Below are 19,184 nucleotides of genomic sequence, written 5' to 3'. Positions count from 1 at the left end.
CAATACATTCTTTGCCTCACACCAACAAACTACTAGTCTGGAACAGATGAAGTAGTTATAATAGAATGAAATAAAAATCTGCAACAATCAACACCTAGAAAGTTTAATAAAAGTCCAAGAACTACAAATGGCCAAGCAGAAAGAGGGGAAGGAATCTGAAGATGGCCTGTAGTATATTAAGTGTAGCTTTAATTATGCTGATAAAACAAACTACTCACATATTTTTTTTAAAAAAATGATAATTTTCCTTACTGTTAGAAGCTTGGTTGTAATTCCTGCATCAACTACAGCTTTGTGCATTGCACGCAGGGTTTCAAGTTCTGGAGCAGCAATAAAAACTACATAGGGCATAAACTCTGATGTCCGCAACACTTTAAGTGCCTGGAAAAAAAGAATTAAGTTATGCATTCAATTTTTTGGAAAATAGGCAGTATCAGTATAAGCAGCTTTAACATTATTCAGATTTTCATTATAGCACAGGGAATAATATGCATTTTCCCCTATTTAATAGACAACATGCTTCAATCCTTTCAGTCAAACAATGCCATCTATTAGGACACAGGAAGGGTGCTTTTTCTGCCATTGCATTCAGCCTCTTAAATTACATGCCCCAAGAGATCCATGTGACTGCTGCCCTGATGATGTTCTGGAAGTCATTACAAACACAGCAGTTCTCCCAGGATATTAGTGGTAGATTTAGTAAAAGTGATGAGATACAGAATTTGGTTGTCAAGGTGTGTCAGAAATTTTTTCTGTAGTGTTTTCTTAAACTGTAAACTGCTCAAAATTACAGTCAAGCGACTTCTAAATCTACATTTCAATTCAGTTTTATGCTTCTCAAAATGATTAGGACCTAATGATAGGGAGAATTTTCTCTAGTTATACTTCTGTAATCTAACAATATAATGTGTATTTATCAGGTTACAATTACCATATTCTAGTTAAATTTCAAGTACTACACACATTTCAGTAGTGAAAATAGCATTAGGGTTATTATATAGGGTTAAACATTTCAGTAGTGAAAATAGCATTAGGGTTATTATATAGGGTTAAACATTTCAGTATTCATTTCTTTTTTTTTTAAAGCAAAATAAGTAAATGCAAATAAAAAGTGACTTGTCACACAACATGATGAAGAATTAAAAATGCATACGAGACCCAGTAAAAAAATAAAATGTGAGGAAGAATATATATAGAAATAGCAATAGCACTTAGACTTATATACCACTTTATAGTGCTTTACAGCCCTCTCTAAATGTTTTTTTTAGAGTCAGCATATTGCCACCAAAATCTGGGTCCTCAAGGCTGAGTCAACCTTGAGCCTGGTGGGATTTGAACTGTAAGAATTATTCCAGACAAAGTCTTAATAAAAAAAGTTTATATCACAAAGAATGCAAGTAGCCAATTTAGTGAGTGATTAAAATATCAAAGTAGAAATCGAGAGGCAGCAAGTTCTAGTCCTGCCTTCGGCATAAAGCCAGCTAGATGACTTTGGGCCAGTCACACTCTCCCAGCTTTGGGAAGAAGGCAGTGATAAGCCATTTTTGAAATATTGCCAGAAAAATGCAGGAACCTGTCCAGATAGTCACTAAGAATCAACACTCATTGATAGGCATCCACCCCTCTCTCCAACAAAGCCTCCTTTTGGAATGGATTGTCAAAATAGATTTCCTCTAAACCCAATAATCTGCATAATTTAATTTGGATTCAGAGCCATATCAAATTTTGTAGGATATTTAAGATCAGGTTGGGGGGAAACCATCTCCAAAATTGAGTGAAGGATGGGCAGGATTAAATTAATACTATTTTCCCTCCCTTCTCCAATCTTAATTATTTTAATTGAATTCTTTTCAAATTTTCCAGTATAGGTATAAACATACAGTTTCCAAGCAAAGAAGTTTCTGTCCCACTACCATTGGCTTTAAATCTAATTTTCCAGAGATTAAGGGAACTAGTCTGGCCTAGTGATTAAATCATCTTGTTTGCCCTTCAGTTACCCTCCCTAAGCTGTAGGTAACAATGGTAAATCCCTCTGAAAATGTTGCTAAGAAAATTACATGGACTTTTTCATGTAGTTACCTGAAGTCAGCCACAAAAAATAAAAGAAATAAAGGCTTATTTTTTATCCATCTAACTGCTTCTACAATCAACATCTCCACCATTTGGAAACAGTAGCCAATATTGGCCAAAGAAGAAGGTGGAAAAAATGCAGTAATGGTAGGGAACGTATGCTGAAGAACAATCATTATGAAGCTAATCCAGATGGCCTTTGGCTTAACTTTATAAGCCAGTTTATAAGCGAACAATAAAATTCTACACATACAGTGAAGTCATGAAAGCATTCCTTTCAGATATATAAGTTCTAGTTCCCTTCTAGAGATAACTAGGAAATCAACAACTTACAAATTTCTTCATGTAAGCAGGACTGAATTTGTTAAAGGCTATTTTTTCAGATGTACAATCTTGGGAAGGATTAAGAGTAATAATGGCCACTTAAATCTTGTGAAAATAGCCTTTAAAACATGCTAAAATAGGAAAAGGATCAATGCTGCTTTTTCTGACCATCACTGGCAACAACAAGGTATGATGTAGTCCCCATTTCTTGTTGAAAAAAGAAAGCCTAGCCCTCTTGTAAAATCTGCCCACTACTCAAATTAATGTAATTATAGAAAATTCAACTTTTAAAAGATTCTCCAACTTGATCAGGTGCAAAATTTTCCCACTGACACTTGGCTACTAAAATATTACACCAGCATACCTGTGGATTCACATCCAAGATACATGTTCTTCCAGTCTGAACCACTTCAATGATAGAATCTATTTTGGTACCATAAAGATTTCCTTCATATTCCCCATGTTCTAAATATCTTCCTGCTTTAATATCTGCCTCCATTTCACTTCGTGACACAAACCGGTATGCTTGTCCATCTTTCTCATCATCCCTCGGTTTCCGTGATGTAACTAAATAAATAAATTGACATATGAGCAAAGCAATAATATACAAAAAAATATAGAAGGTATGCTTTTATGTCTTTCTTTTTACAGAAAGATATGAAGATCCGAATACAGTAGATTTCCTGTACTAGAAGAAAGGCTCTTCAGTCCAAGAACAGTTTCCTGTTATGGATCATAAAATAATCCCTATGTTTCAGGAAATAGCAATAGTAATAGGACTTAGGCTTATATATTGCTTTACAGCTCTCTCTAGGCGGTTTACAGAGTCAGCATATTTCCCCCAACAATCTGGGTTCTCTCTTTACCAACCTCAGAAGGATGGAAGGCTGAGTCAACCTTGGTGACACCCAAACTTCAGGCAGCTGGCAGTCAGCAGAAATAGCCTGCAGCATTCTAACCATTGTACCACCACGGCTCATAACATTTCAACTTGAGGTATAAACATGAGAGAAGGCCTGGGGGCTGCAGAGATCACATGAAAGCTCCCCAAATTAGGCTTTTAGTCTGCAGAGCTATTTTAATTTGATTTTTTGCTTCTCCCATCCGCATTTGAAAAAATTTAGTATTTTACCAACTATTTATAATTAAAATGTTTAAATGAACTTCCATACAATAGTTTAAATTCCAATCTGTATAATTCCTTATATAATGCATCCCAAAGTGTGCTCGGAAGTACTTATAATTAGGCTTATTCCCAGGTGAAGATGCTTTGAAGCACAACTGCCTAATTGTTTGCTGATACTATTTTACTGCCAGCTATGTAAAACATGCCAATATTAGAAAAAATGAACTAGTCACCCAATTTCAAATGCATTTATTCAAAGTATTTTAACTTGTACAGGTAATCCTCGAGTTACGAATATAATGGAGCCTGCAAATTACATTTGAAAACTTTCTGCTTTCACCCATGCATTCACTAATTGAATGTGCGGGTCGTTAAGTGAACAAGGTATCTCAGGGTGGGGAAGGCCATGGTGATGGAAAAAACCATTCAAGGCCTCCCCTGACCCACTGAGATACCTCATGCACCCCACAATTGCTTCCCTCCCGCTCATCCTACTGTGCTGGACTCACTTACCTTGCAAAGTTCTGTCTTCTCTGTGCTGTACTTTGTGTGCAGAATGATTTCGCTTCCAGCACCCAATCAGTTTGCAAATGCTTTTCATGCATCAAGAATGAAATGTTCTGGGGGCTGTGATCTCGCGCGACTTCAGGCATCTATTCTCTGCAAAAGCGGATGGGTGTCTGAAGTCATGTGACATCACAGCCCCCAGAATCTTTCATTGTCAGTGTGAAAAGCATTTGCAAACAACTGAAAACGAAATTGTCTCACTCTCAAAGAAACTGTGGCAGAATGGAGACAGATCTTCACAAGGTAAGTGAGTATGGCACAGCAGGATGAGGAAAAACATTTGTGGGGAGCTGGAGAGGGGAATAGGCAGGATAAATGTTGCAGTGCAATCGTTTGTAAGTGAATGATCACTGTGGTGCTGCAACATTAATTTCCGAACTGTGTTGTAAATACTTGGGAGGGTTATCATGTAACTTTGAATGGTCACCAAGTAAACTGTCATACCTCAAGGATTACCTGTAGTTTCCAACCAATACAATCCTGAGCTTTCTTTTGCCAAGTGAGCCAGGAATACTTGCTGATATTGTCGCATATTGGTTGGAAACATGCTGAAGAGCCCTTCATCTGCAGTGGATAGAGAATGGCTAAAATGATGATAGTGACAATTTTACCTTGTACTTACACTACCTCATTTCATAACATCTATCTGAGATTAAGATTATCAGGGAATCAAAGAAATAAGCTTAAAATGTAAAATAAGCAAACAAACAAGAGTGTTATGAAAACTTACATGGGACTGTGGTTCCAAATTTTGTGGGATTCAGTACAATAAATCTGTTTTTCAAACTTCTTCGGCCAACTCCTTGGGCTCCTATTAAGACCAGTGTTTTTCTTTGAAATGGAGGCATTTTTGCTACTTCCTCATATATCTGAATTTCATGTCGATCAAATTCTAGATGCAACAGAACATGTTAAAATCAAAGCAATGTGAACATTATATAAATTTCACAACTCTATGGATTGCAATCTGCCAATCAGCCATGAAGTTCATTGGTTAACTTTATGACAGTTATTCTCAACCCAATCAATTTGTGATTTCTTGAATCTCAGGTGGGAGGTTGTGTAAAGGGTTGGGTCAGCCACTGGGAATGAGAGCCTCAGAGACCCCTATTAAGTGACACTATTTAAGAAAAGGGATCTGTAGTGCACTTACCTTATTTAGTAGGAAGGACAGATTACTTCGAGGACAGGCAGGTAACCTACCCATGTAAGGCTTTCAGAGTGATATCCATTTTTATTATTTCCAGCATTGAAGATAGAATACGTATGTATGTATGTATGTATGTATGTATGTATGTATGTATGTATGTATGTATTTGTTTTCAGCAGGGGGGCAGTATCCAATCTGGCCACTGAAAGTTGTGACAGAAAGCCCTCTGCCAAAAGTTAATAGGACTGGGACATTACATTTGATTTAATGTAAATTTACACCTAGTTAAAATTAATTACACATTACATGCTAATATTAGACAAATTACAAAGTATGAATTGATAATTTTGGGAAAGCACTGGGTGAAAAGTCATATGGCCTGGGCCTTCAGATTCTACCTCTGATTTCATACAATAGTTTTCAAATGATGAATATAATATGAATATAGATGGGTCAACAGAGTAACATTGCTAATTATATGAATGATGTAATATACAAAAACTGCAGCTTGAAATTTTTTCTTCCTGTAGTAGGATTTCTATTACTGCATGGCTATTTAATTTTACTTTTTAAAAACAGTGCTGTACAGGAGCCCTTTGTTCCCAAATACTTCCGGGAAAGTTAGATATAATCAGGAACATAGGGCTCCTAAATTATTTAATACAATAGTAAAAAAAAATCATTAATGTGCCCCATTTCACTTCAGTATTAAATTGCTGGACATGATAAGCTAAATTCAAGGATAATTTGTATTCAAGGATAATTCAAGGATAATTTGTATTATAAAATAAATTAGCAAAACAGTGTAAATATACATTTTTACACCGTGACAAGGGATATTAAATTGTTTACATGTAGGAAAACTCAGAAAAAAATCAGTTTCATTTGGAATTACTTCCTGGATTTGTATGTACAGCCATTGGAGATACAGATAGTCCTTGATACATGACAATTATTAGTTTTTGTATGGTCAGCATGTGAACACACTCAATTTTACTATCTATTTTTTGCTGAGTTATTAAGCTAAATTAATATAAATAACTTTCTAAATGTTCTTGCCAAGTTATTTTTCTAGTATGTAATGCTGAAATTCACAAACCTGCATTTCTAGTTGTGAGATACATCATTTTTTTCTTCCTTTTACTATTTATTGTCCCACAGAAAGGACCTAAAAACAAATGAGATATTTTTGAAATTACAATTTGTTAGATTAGTTTGGAACGAAGTCTTAATGTACTCCATTAAAAGCCGTATCACGCTAACTGCTTGCAACTGCTAAATTTGTTTATATAGCTATAATAACTTATTTAGATTTATGGTTATAATGCTCCCTATTTAATTTTAACTAAGTACCAGCAGATGGCAGAAAAGATTCACAATTTAGAAAGAAAGCAAATTATTTTGATCATTAATTTGTAATTATGGACAATGATGTACTACTCCATTATTCATAATACTTGAAACTTGAAGAATGAACATAATAAAAATGATATTTTTGTGTTCCTTACTTGAATTTTCCCAGTCCCGTCTAACAAATGCTTTCCTCTTTTCTTCTAAGAACTGGCTAGGAATAAGACCTGCACTTCCTCCTTCTTTGACATGACTGGCCTGAAATAAAATTAAGTATGTAACAAAATTGATTTTTACATTATAAGTTGTAATGTTGTCAAAAGTAATTTAGTGTTCAGATATGTTCATATAAACAAGTTGGATGCAAAGCATACTAGTAGACAGGTATCTGGAACATAAAGTGCAAGTATAAGAAAAGTTGAACTGTTCTAAAAAAATTTACCCCCCTTTCAACACCCAAAACCTATTTTTCAGTAAATATTCTAAGAGGAGTCCTAAAAAAGTACATGTTACAAAATGCATTAAAAAATCCCATTCCTCCCCTTTATTTTTATAAAATCAGTTGAATGAAAAGATATGCACTTTAATTCAGGATTTCTTACATGTACCAAAGACTTGTACATGGTCTTTAGATACCAAGGTGCACACACAGCAAGCCAAAATGACACTAAAATGTCATAATACATCTTCTGTCATTTGAGCCCTACTTTATGGCCATCTATGCTTAAAAATAAGATTACATAATGCAGATCATCTGACTAACATAAGAACATTTAATTTGTAAAAACCAATGATATACTGATTTACCTTGATTATATCTAACAATGTAAGCAGAAATAGAATTAAAGTAACGGTATCCTCTTTCCAAATGCTTAGATGAATTCTATTCAAATTTTCTCTTCCATTTGTATTCCTTCTGAAATATCAAGACTGATAATCCCCCTCATAGCAACAACCCAAAGCTAGCTGTATTAGAATGCACTGAACAATTTTTTTTAAAAAAATCTGTGTCTGCATAAATAATCCAGCCACTCTTCCTATAACAGATGCTAGAGGACAGCCAAGAACAGATTCATATGCATTAACAATTTTCTGTCACAGAACTACGTTAATGAGAACTTTTCCTTCTTTAAATAAGCCTGTCTGATGCACCGGTATTTTTTTCTATCTCTCACACCAACACACCCAAGACCCATATTTTGGCATTTTATGCATATATATTCATATATGCAAAAAAGAAGCCCCTCCCAAAAGCATGGATGGTTTTTTTATTCATAAGTCTCATAAAGGCTACTAATATCCTTGTAGGCTACACTTCTGTGACAATTGTTAAGTATACTGCAGTACATCTGTATGCTGATTTGTATAATTTGGCAAATTGTATAATTTGGTTATTCTAACTGAGCACAACATTGCATATTATCTCAAGAGAAGCCTGATATCACTTCATATTTTTACAGACAGAATTATATAATTTGACCATCTAGAAGGGATAGCCTAAGTATCAACTCCACTTTCATGAAAGTTCTGAATTTCTGTCTTGTGTCCTCCTTCCTTCCTCCAAGTCCCTGCAGTTTTCTCAGAAAGCTTTCTCAGAAGTGGTTTGCATTGCTTTTTTCCTATGGTTGAGAATAAGTGACTGGCCCAAGATCACCTAGCTGACTTTGTTCTTAGGATATAACTAGAACTGATTTCTTAACCACTGCACCAAACTAGCTCTCTTGCTTGAAATTATATTCAACAGTAATTCCTCATAGGATCCAAAGTAGCATTAAAAAAACAAATGTGGTATGTATTTAAGCAGAACACTGGATTAATGAATTGAAAATTTGTATTAAATTTAATGGTCTCTAACCTGCCACCAGTTTGGGTCTTCTCGATTAACAATCTGAAGAATTTCTCCCTTGGAAAATTTAAGACCAGCTTCTTTGCATGGAATGAGATTATCATTGAATGGATTATAATCAAAGTGACACTTCACAAATACCTGGAACATAATTTTAAAAATAGCTTAAGAACAACAATTCAAACAGTCTTACAAATGCTTAGCAAGTTTGTGAGTTGCTTAAGAGTTTAGTCTTTTTTTTTTGTTTCAGCAAAATGAAAGGTCTAGAGGACAATTCTGAATGACAATTAAGTTTCTGATAAAAGATTCAAGCTGTAAAAATCCCTTGAAATGAATTACTACAGTTATCATGTGATCATTTATATTCTTATAATTTGTGTTTTAGTGATCCCAATTCTTTTTAGATGTCTTTATTCTCAGAATGCAGTCAAGTGAGCTGAAGTGAAAGCAATATTTTAATTAAGAGTTCCAAGATTCAACTTGCATAGAAGATTCTGCTATCTGCAACAGAAGAAAACTTTGTCCCAATGCAACAGACTGAAAGTTTACGATTAATGTCATAACAAAGTGACTTGCCTTTACATTAAATAATCATTTCTATAATTACTAAAGCAATGAAACAATTTTAAAGATATTTTGCACAGTTTAATGTTTGTTCAAAGTTAATTTGTTTTATTCCACATCTTACAGTCAGTTCTTAGGATTGTTTTTATTTCATGAAGTGTGTTGCGCTGTCTTTTATAAACAGTCTTTTAAACAAAGCATAACTAAAAAGCAGTGAATATATAGATGCTACAGAAAGCTCCAATACATAACTTCTGTTACAAAGTAACATTGTCCAAATACTGCATCAAAACATTTTAGGTTTATTCAGCAAATTATAGTTCTGAAAAGACAAAATTACTTTTTACATAGTGAGATTGAACTAGGCTACGACTCAATCAGTCACAAAGTATTGGCTTTCAAAAAAATGTTATTATTGCTTAAACATGAATATTTTTCTACAATAAGATTTTAAAATAAAGCTGATATCTGAGATATAAAGGAAAGGAAAGCTGATATCTGAGATAGAAAGGAAACATAATAATAAAATATTGTACTAAAAGGCCAGAAACTTAGGATACAACTAAACATTGCAAACTGCAACAAGATTATACAAAATTATATAACAATATCAGAATGTTTAATACATGAGCTATAATTATGGAAGACTGCAATAGTAGCTGCCTCATTTTCACTGCTGCTGCACAATATTTTGCTACCATTTGAATAATGGAAGATGTAGCATCTGAAAATAACATTAAAAATGCTAATTCAGCCAGATATTGTTGAAGAAAAGATAGAATATATTGGATACACCTGTAAATGTCACAGCAAAATAACATATGCTGGCATAACATATGCTTCAACATCCCTTGTTCTGTAATGGCAGACCTGTTTCTCTAATGGGTCTTAAGAGTATACTCCTTGTAAAAATGCCAAAGAGAGTATATTATATAACTAGCTCAGTAACAACCTTCCCATAATTTGGGAAATGTACTAGGGCAGATTAATCACTCCCCCGGCAAGCCTATGACAACAGTATTTGTCTCTGAATTTCAATATGCTTCTATAGGAGCATATTTGCCGTATGCCAATATCTTCTCCCATTCTCCCAAGAAGTTTACTCAAATTTAGTGGGAAGTTTTCAGCTGCTATTAATGGGTAAGGTCCCAAAGAAAACAAGTGGAATTAAGTAATAATTTAGCCTTAATCTCAAATTTGAGGCATTCAAACTTCTAACCTAAGGAAGGCACTGACAACTTATCCTGGGTGTAGTGAGTATAGTCCTTAAACACTTAGTATGGGCTATCTCAAGGATATTTTTCTCAGCCATAGAGCTCCAAGTGGGCATTTTTGCTTGAAAAATTTTCAAAGCAGCTCAAACTAAGCCATCTCCCTTAATGAAGAAAAATCATATTATGGCTGTTATAATCTTCAAATCATTCAACAGATATAATCATGATGTGCCATCCTATTTCCCTTCGAATAGAAAACTACTGCCAGATGTTTAAAAATGCAGGCAGTCTCTGAGCTGAGAACTCCCAACTAACAGATAATTCACACTTATTAATAAATTTCCATAAACTCTATTATATGAAAAAAAATCCTTAAATACAAGAGTTCATAATAAATGTCTATACTACTTGTAATATTCATGAAGACACTGCACAGCTTCAGAACATCTCTGCCATTTTATATATTCAAATCTGACTAAAGGATGATAAATAAGAACCCTATGCACCTGACAACCTAAAAAATCAACTTAAGGACAGACTTGGGAACAGATCTTTTTCATAATCCAGAGACTGGCTATATGAGCTTTTCTAAAGTTTCCCTTTATATTTCATCTCATAGACAGAATTATCCTTCTATGGTCCAATAGAAAATAAGGACTGCATTATCTGCATTTAGCAGTATTGATATTTGAGGCCTGCAAGTTTAAGGGCATGGCTATTTGATTTGTTCACAATTTCAACCACAGAATTGATGAACTGATTAAACAGGGTAATGGCTAAAATATGTCTCTGATGCAAACCATGCTGCATCCATATTTCATTAGAGAGTAGCTCTAAAAGCATACAGATACAACATCAACTGGAAGAACTGACTGTCCATGATGTGTTGAGCTTATCCCGTTAAATCTTCCTACTATGGAATCAAAAGTGACTAAAGTCCAAATATTATGGATATAAGGATAATTTAAATTATTCATATATTTCTGAATAAAGCGCCATTTACCAGAATATGGACAACAGTTCATTATCCATCCCTAAAGTCACCCCATTTATCCCTTAAGATTCCTTCTAGAATCTGTCCATGACTGATGTTCATTGTTTAAATTCCAATTGGTTTACAATTAGCTGAATCCTCCCACTTACCCTTCTTATAGATAAGGACAATTAATGCTACCCCAAAAATCTTAGAAATGTGTCTGATTTGGTACACACACACACACACACACACACACACACACACACGACAGTAAAGCCACTGACCATTTGTAGTTATATTTGATCACCTCAGGCAAAATGCAGTTATTGCCTGAGATTCATTTAACCACTTATCCAAGTGATAGGATGTTCTTTCCAGACATTAAATTCTAAGCCAAGAATTTAAAGAAGAAAACTAGTAAAAATAAGAAGTGTAGTGCATGTGCCATTTGTACATAGGGCCAGCAAGAAATAAAAAACAATAAAATTTAATGTATAATTTTATTCTCAAGGAATTGACCCAACATCCTGTGATTTTAAGAATTTACTAAAATTATTGCATTAATTTTGTTGCTCAGAAATTAACATCCATTTTCATCTTCAATAGAGAGCCAGCTGGCCTAGAAACTAGGTGACTGTAGAGTTCTAGAACTAACTTTGTGCTAGTCTTAGCTCAACCCACATCACAGGGGGGTATTGTAGGGAAAATAGGTAGGAACATTAGATTTAGCTGTCTTGAGTTGGCTAAAATATGTTAAAAAGGGAATACAAATCTAATAATAATAATAGATAGCAACATGTATATTTTCATATACTTGAGCTGTAGTAAGCTGCAGCTTTATAATGCTTGCATTCTGAATGAAATTCCTGTAATTATATGTAACTATAGTGCATCTACATATAAATTTTAAGCGGCTCTTAGCAAAATATTAACTGCAGACAGCTGTCACTTTTAAATATGACTATAGCTAGATTAATTAACATATTTGATTAGACCTAGGAAAGAAAACAAAGTAACATTCACTATATAGCTTCAAATCAAGGATAGTACTACTAACCTGTTGGGGAACAATATTATCTTTGTAGCTAGGAAGAATCTTCAGAGTGACACTACCACTAATACTCTTCAGGAGTTCTTGCAATTCTTTTGGATTGCTTCCAACTTCATGACCATTAACCTCTTTAATGATATCACCTACATGTAGGAGACCTTGTCGGTCTATCATTCCTCCATGAAGGATTCTTGCAATCACCAGGTCATTATTCTCCACCCTAAATGTCACACCCTAAATGAACATTTGAAGGGCATCAGAGTTTATCTCTGAAACATTTATCCCCATTTCAGAACTAGAATCTTAACACTGTGATTTCTTATTAGTTGACATCACATAAGAGTACACTGTACACTGTTATGATCCTGAAATCCAAAAGCAAGAGGATTTCATATAAGAAATTGATTTACAAACATGGATTTCTCACACTTTCAATTTACTGAAGACAATTATTCTAATCTTTATCTAACTTATTAGCATAAATTTATTAATTATTGTATTTACTAGTTGAAGAACATGAAAACAAGACTTTAGCATTTCTTCTCCCTGGAGCATATTAGTATTTTCAATGAAATTTGTTGTTCCTTCTTTCATATACACCCACACACTTAGAAGCTTGCAGTCCCACAAAAGCACTGGACTGCGTCAATATCTTAATGCCTCAAAAACAGATCTTTAAAGAATTATGCCTCTCCCACCATACTTTTATATTTTAGTTTCTATTCAAGAAGCATTTTACCATCTTATAACTTTAATTAAACTTTAACAACAGAGACTGATTATGCAAGTCTGTCAGATACATTTCATATTTAAGGGAGCGGGAGTTATACTTACCAGAGGCTCCCCTGCTCTTTTATGAATGCCAAGTATACGAATAGCATCTACTGGTACTATCTGATTGTTCACCGAAGCATTATTTATTTCTGGACTAGAGGGAGGAGATTCATAACACTTTGATGCCACAATATCATGAGCTTCTAAGAGTGACTGTAAATAGAGAATGGATGAGATGATACATTTAATACCTATTTTTTTCAGCTATAATTTGCCTAGAGTTACACAGAATAATTTGAATGCCATTCCTTGGCAATTCAGAATGGTTCTACAATATTCTACAATATTAATAAGGCAACTCTCAGTTTTGTAAATAGCAACTACAAAATATGATAAACTCTACTCATCATACAGACAACTTTTGTATGGGTTGCTCATTCTAGTATGTTTTCTTCAGCTCAAATCAACAGATGTGATCCTGCTCAGAAAAAAATTGTTATGCTCTCATCTGAAGTAAATTAAATAGAAATGGTAACTGAAGTTATTAATCAAGGCCAAACACATCTGAAGTTATATCAACTTGTCTAACATTAACACAATGGTTTTTAGATCTGAACCATAAAGTCTTGTCTTTAAAGCAAAACCTATTTTTATATGTTTTATAGCAATTGAACAAAAATATATTTAATATAAATATAATTTATATTTTTAATATTAAGACTAGAAAATTTAATTACCAGAAAGTGAGGTTCCTTTAGTATACCAACCAATTCAGCAATATTTTCATCTTTATTTATTAATGGACTGATGTCTTCAAGAATCTCATTGACTAGCTCCAGATTGTTATCACTCACAGCCTCAAGTTTAGAATCCTCTAATCGTTCATGAGCCTATGAAAATTATAGAATAAGACATACTAACAAGAAAACGTTGTTTAATTTACCATTGATTTTACAATACTTACTAGGTGTTTTGATAACAACTCAGGTAGACCAATTGCACTTTCTGCAAATTGTTATTTCATGCAGTGAAATAGGATTAGGATTTAGGATTTTTATCTTTGCTATAGGACCCTTAAAAAAAATAGCATTTCCGTTAGATAAAGCATGAAAATATACTTGTCTGAATAGTTGTTTTACTCCTGGTAATTGAAATAAGATAATGAGGTTAATACACAGCCTTTTGTTAATAGTAAGGCAAATTTATGCTTTAGAATCTGGTATAGATTCTCACCACAGGTGATGTTTATGTTATAAAGACTAAATATCTTACAAAATAAAATGTTACATTAAAATATGTATATCACCATGAAATGTTAGTAAACTAGAATCATTATTATTTTATATCTGCTTCCTTATGGTGTCTACTTTTATCATAGAAGTCTGGTTTTTTGCTTTAAAAATGCATAGGCTCCTAAGCCCTGAACATTACTTGATAAGGCTAAAAACTTAATGCAAGGTAAATGAGACTGAGGTAAGTATAAATCACACATACTGTATCCAAATTAGCAAAAGCAAAAGGAATTTTTATCCAAAAATTTATCTTCAGCTGGATTGTAACTGAGAATAAAGATGGAACTCAAAAAATTAACAGTATCATGCAAAAGTTCATTTATTTCAGTAATGCAACTTAAAAGATGAAACTAATATATGAGATAGACTCATTAAATGCAAAGCAAGATAGTTCAAGCCTTGATGTGTCATAATTGCAATGATTGTGTCTTACAGCTCATGAAAACCCCAAATCCACAATCTCAGAAAATTAGAATATTACATGCAATCAGTAAAACAAGGATTGTACATAGAACAATATTGGACCTCTGACAAGCATAAGCATGCATATGTACTCAGTACTTGGTTTGGGCCCCTTTTACAGCAATTACTGCCTCAATGCGGTGTCATGGAAGCTATCAGCCTGTGGCACTGCTGAGGTGGTATGAAAGACCAGGATGCTTCAATAGCGGCCTTCAGCTCTTCTGCATTGTTCTGTCTCATGTCTCTCATCTTTCTCTTGGCAATGCCTCATAGATTTTCTATGGGTTCAGGTCAGGTGAGTTTGCTGAGGTCATCCCTGCTGCTTGTGCACCTCTTTCTTCCACACTTTTCCTTTCCACATAACTTTCTATTAATGTGCTTTGATACAGCACTTTGGGAACATCCAACTTCTTTTGCAATTACCTTTGAGGCTTTCCCTCCTTATGGAGGGTGTCAATGATGGTTTTCTGCACAACTGTCAGCAGGTCAGCAGTCTTTCCCATGATTGTGATTCCTACTGAACCAGACTGAGAAACCATTTAAAGGCTCAGGAACCCTTTGCAGGTGTCATGGCTTAATTAGCTGATTAGAGTGGGAAATTTTGCGCCTAGAATATTGAATCTTTACACAATATTCTAATTTTCTGAGATTGTGGATTTGGGATTTCCCAATTATGACACATCATGCTTGAACTACCTTGCTTTGCATGTAATGAGTCTATCTCATATATTAGTTTCATCTTTTAAGTTGCATTACTGAAATAAATGAACTTTTGCATGATATTCTAATTTTTCGAGTTTCAGCTGTACAGTAATGAATATCCACATTTATCTTTTTCCGTCAGATATCTAGAAAGGTGGGGGCAACCGAAATTCAAATCATCCTTTCATGAGGTCAGAGTAGACAGCTCTTGACTTACAAATACAATTAGGAACAAAATTCACTATGCAGTCATTAAGTGAGTCATGCCCAATTTTATGACCTTTTTTGCTGCATTATTAACTTGTTAAGTATAGCTTCCCCACTGACTTTGCTTGTTGGAGCCAGCTAGGAAGGATACAATTGGCAGGCTCATGATCTCAGGATGCTGCAATGAATTAAAAGGCATGCTATTTGCCAAGTACCTAAATTTGGATTATGTGGCTGTGAGGACATTGTGGCAGGTGTAAATGTGAGGGCTGATTGTAAGTCACTTCTTTCAGCTGCACTGTAACTTTTAGTGTTTGTTAAATCAGGGGTGTCAAACTCATGTTGTCACAGTGGCGCCATGTAACGTATCAGGACTTCCCCCCCCTTTGCTAAACTGGGGGTGGGCGGGGCCAGCACATGACTCATCTGGCCCGTGGCCCGCAAGTTTGACATCCCTGTGTTAAATGAACGGTTATAAGTCAAAGATTATTTAAATAATAATTCCCTTTTGGAGAAGAAACTGCCATTTATCTATTAAATGTATATAGGTAGTCTTCAACTTACAACAGTTCACTTAATGACTATTTAAAGTTACAATGGCACTGGTGGTTGCAGTGTCCCCGGGTCATGTGATCACCTTTTGCAACCTTCAGACAAGCAAAGTCAATGGAGAAACTAGATTCATTTAACAACTGTGTCACTAATTTAACAACTGCTATGATTCATTTGACAAAATTGGCAAGAAAAGTAATAAAATGGGGCAAAACTCAAATTTCTTACTTAGCAACATAAATTTTGGGCTTAGTTGTGGTCATATGTTGAGTACTGAAAAAATACAATATTGAAGCTTCAAATTATAACTCACTATGCTCTATATACAGCTACCCTTTTTTCACATGCTAATTTTGAGCTGACAAATTAATGAATTTAATTAATGAATTTTTACTGAAATCTAAAAGATGAAGTTAAAAACAGTAGTGGCGCAGTGGTTAGAATGCAGGCTACCTCTGCTGGCTGCGAGCAGTTTGGCAGTTCGATTCTCACTAGCTCATGGCTGACTCAGCCTTCCATCCTTTTAAGGTTAGTAAAATGAGGACCCAGATTGTTGGGGGCAATAGGATGTAAACTGCTTAGAGAAGGCTGTAAAGAGCTATGGAATGGTATATAAGTCTAAATGCTATTGCTATTAAGGATGTTTAATGGTTGCTAAAGAATTACCAGAGCAATTAAAATAATTATGTTTGGAGTGCCCACATCTGATCCACTATGATCAGAAGAACATATTCCCAGTCTTCATACCCACTTGCGTATCAGCTCATATTACCTCAGCAATGTCTATGCAACTGGGCCTCATAATTCAGTCTCCCATCTCTCTGAAAGGCCACAAGAAGTCATTATTGATATGTGGCACTATCATATAAGGGATAGGGCTGCTATTATCATTATAAATACTTTTGGGGGGGTTAGGGTGGACATGGAAAAACATCTTCCAGGTAGGATCTCTTCCTAATTTTAAAACCATTTAGGACCCACCAGAACAGATTACAATTACAATGTTACAATTCAACAATTTTTGCTGCTGGATTACAGCAGTGCACTCTTTTTTTTTTTGAAATTTTATTTGAGTTTTCACAAAGAGAAAAAAAATACATATAAAACATCTTTTTTGAAAGCAGCATAATCCCGGGTTACATTTCTTCGTACAGACACAAATTCAGGTTCATGCTCATTTTTATATTCTATTCCATATCTTATTACTATTTTACATTGTCTGCATAGCTTCTCCCCTCTTTTAATTTTCTCAATTTTATTTTAATTATCTCATCTCAATTCAAACCATTGTATTTATATTTTTGTCTGTCCTGTTTCAATTATCTATTATCTTTTCCCATTAAACAAAATTTCTCCTGTAGTTACTGATTGGAGTATGACAACTTTATATCTTTTCCCTAAAGTTGTAACATTCAATATAATACATAACTTCCATTCGGATTCTGCTTGGTACATTCTTAAAATACACACTGTATTCTTAAAAAAAGAAAAAAATTATAAATGTATATAATTAAAACAACATTCCATTCCAAGTCAATTCTATCATTAATATTAATATTCATAAAAGTCTTAATATCTTTAACATTATTTTTCAATTAAATAGCATACTTCTATGGGAACAATTATAAGCTTTCCATAGTTAATTCCCCCCTTCTTCACTTATATTTTATAAACCATTAACTAATTAAAATGTTCCCGTTCCTTCCTAATTCAATTTTCTCATTTATTTTATTTCATTTATTTTATTCACAAACATTTCACTAAATTACACTATTTTATCCCTCATTTTAATCATACGTTGTTTCCAATTTTCTAAAGTTATTTCTATTACTAATATAACAATACAATCTTATGTACCTTTACAGAATCCCTTTTTCAGTTAGATTTTCACCCATTATCTTTAAATAGGTCCTGTTTCTCTATATCTTGCTCCGGTCCTTTGTAACTTCTTTTCCTTTCCTTCTTCCCTCTCTTCTTCTCTCTCCCCTTCCCCCCCTTGTCTCTCTATCTTTATTTCTCTCTTCTGTATTCCCCTTTTCTGTTGCTTTCCAGTATTATACTTGTTTTTGAATTATTTTTCTTTTCTTTGGTTGTTTTTTCAAGTCTTAAATTCTCCATTCTCTTTCCCCCCTTTCCTTTTTCTTCCCCACATAAAATTACTTGTTCATTAAAGATGGCTTCTTCTTTGTCCCAGTCTTCTTGTTTTGCAGTCGTTTCTTGTTGTTTCTCATAGTTCCAAATCTCCATTTATAAGAATTGAAAAATGAAGCCAAAAGAACCCTTCCCTTCTTGTGCATCTTCTTTGTACTTTTTAAGTTCCATTTTCAATTCATCCAGAAGTGGTGCCATTGTATAAATTTTTAAACAACCACCCAATTGATTTTAGTCATTCAAATAACCAAAAATCCAAAGATCACCAAATAATCCAAATACACGCAAGCTGTTTCTTTTTTGCTTTTTTTTTCACTTTCTCTTCCTGGGGTTACTATTTAGTTGCAAAGTTTCAGTTAAAATGTATCTTTTAGAAGTCTTGTTGAAATTTTACTTTAGATTATTTTTAATTCCAGGCAGTCTCCTCCCTCTTCCAGATCCTGCCCTTATTCTTTTTCTCTCCCTTCCTGCTTATGAAAAAGAAAAATTTTAATGTCCAGAAATCTATATTATCACTTTGGCATTTTGTTTTATTTTCAGCTTAATTGCCTATTGATGTCAAAGCGGATTTTTCCGATTTCTTATTTAAGTCTCTTAGTTATCAGTATTGGGAAGGAGAGAGAAGAAGAAAAAAAGCCAAACCTTTCCCTTTTCACTTTCCTTCGCTGCTTCCGACTCTTCTTTGGGAGCAATGTTATTTTTTTTAAGTTTAAATTCCAGGGTACCTTGGTTGTTGCTTTTACAATTTAACCCAGTCAGCCAAAACTTTCACTTCTTATCTTCCTCCTGCACATTCTTTTCCGGTC

The 19,184-nt window shown here is 34.1% G+C and overlaps 1 protein-coding gene across 35 annotated transcripts in view; it reads right to left on the bottom strand.

The window, feature by feature from the left end:
• Positions 1–19,184, bottom strand: part of PALS2 (protein associated with LIN7 2, MAGUK p55 family member) — a 240,270-nt gene that overhangs the window by 197,678 nt on the left and 23,408 nt on the right. For 28 of the 35 annotated variants that reach the window (XM_087915314.1, XM_087915327.1, XM_087915332.1 and 25 more), the window contains 9 exons: positions 13,750–13,902; positions 13,073–13,225; positions 12,245–12,472; positions 8,443–8,574; positions 6,746–6,845; positions 6,337–6,405; positions 4,818–4,979; positions 2,759–2,961; positions 253–381 (listed from right to left, as the gene is read on the bottom strand). In XM_087915314.1, the coding sequence (XP_087771440.1) occupies positions 253–381; positions 2,759–2,961; positions 4,818–4,979; positions 6,337–6,405; positions 6,746–6,845; positions 8,443–8,574; positions 12,245–12,472; positions 13,073–13,225; positions 13,750–13,902 (1,329 nt within the window). The remainder of the gene's footprint in view (positions 1–252; positions 382–2,758; positions 2,962–4,817; positions 4,980–6,336; positions 6,406–6,745; positions 6,846–8,442; positions 8,575–12,244; positions 12,473–13,072; positions 13,226–13,749; positions 13,903–19,184) is intronic. The other 7 variants (XM_087915337.1, XM_087915334.1, XM_087915336.1 and 4 more) reach the window with 1 other exon arrangement.

The sequence above is a fragment of the Pseudonaja textilis genome, chromosome Z (genome assembly GCF_049901715.1).
Source record: "Pseudonaja textilis isolate UNSWEBS1 chromosome Z, rPseTex1.2, whole genome shotgun sequence".
NCBI classification, from domain to species: Eukaryota; Metazoa; Chordata; class Lepidosauria; order Squamata; family Elapidae; genus Pseudonaja; species Pseudonaja textilis.
The sequence above is the reverse complement of the archived record's forward strand: the minus strand, read 5'-3'. Positions and strand labels throughout refer to the sequence as shown.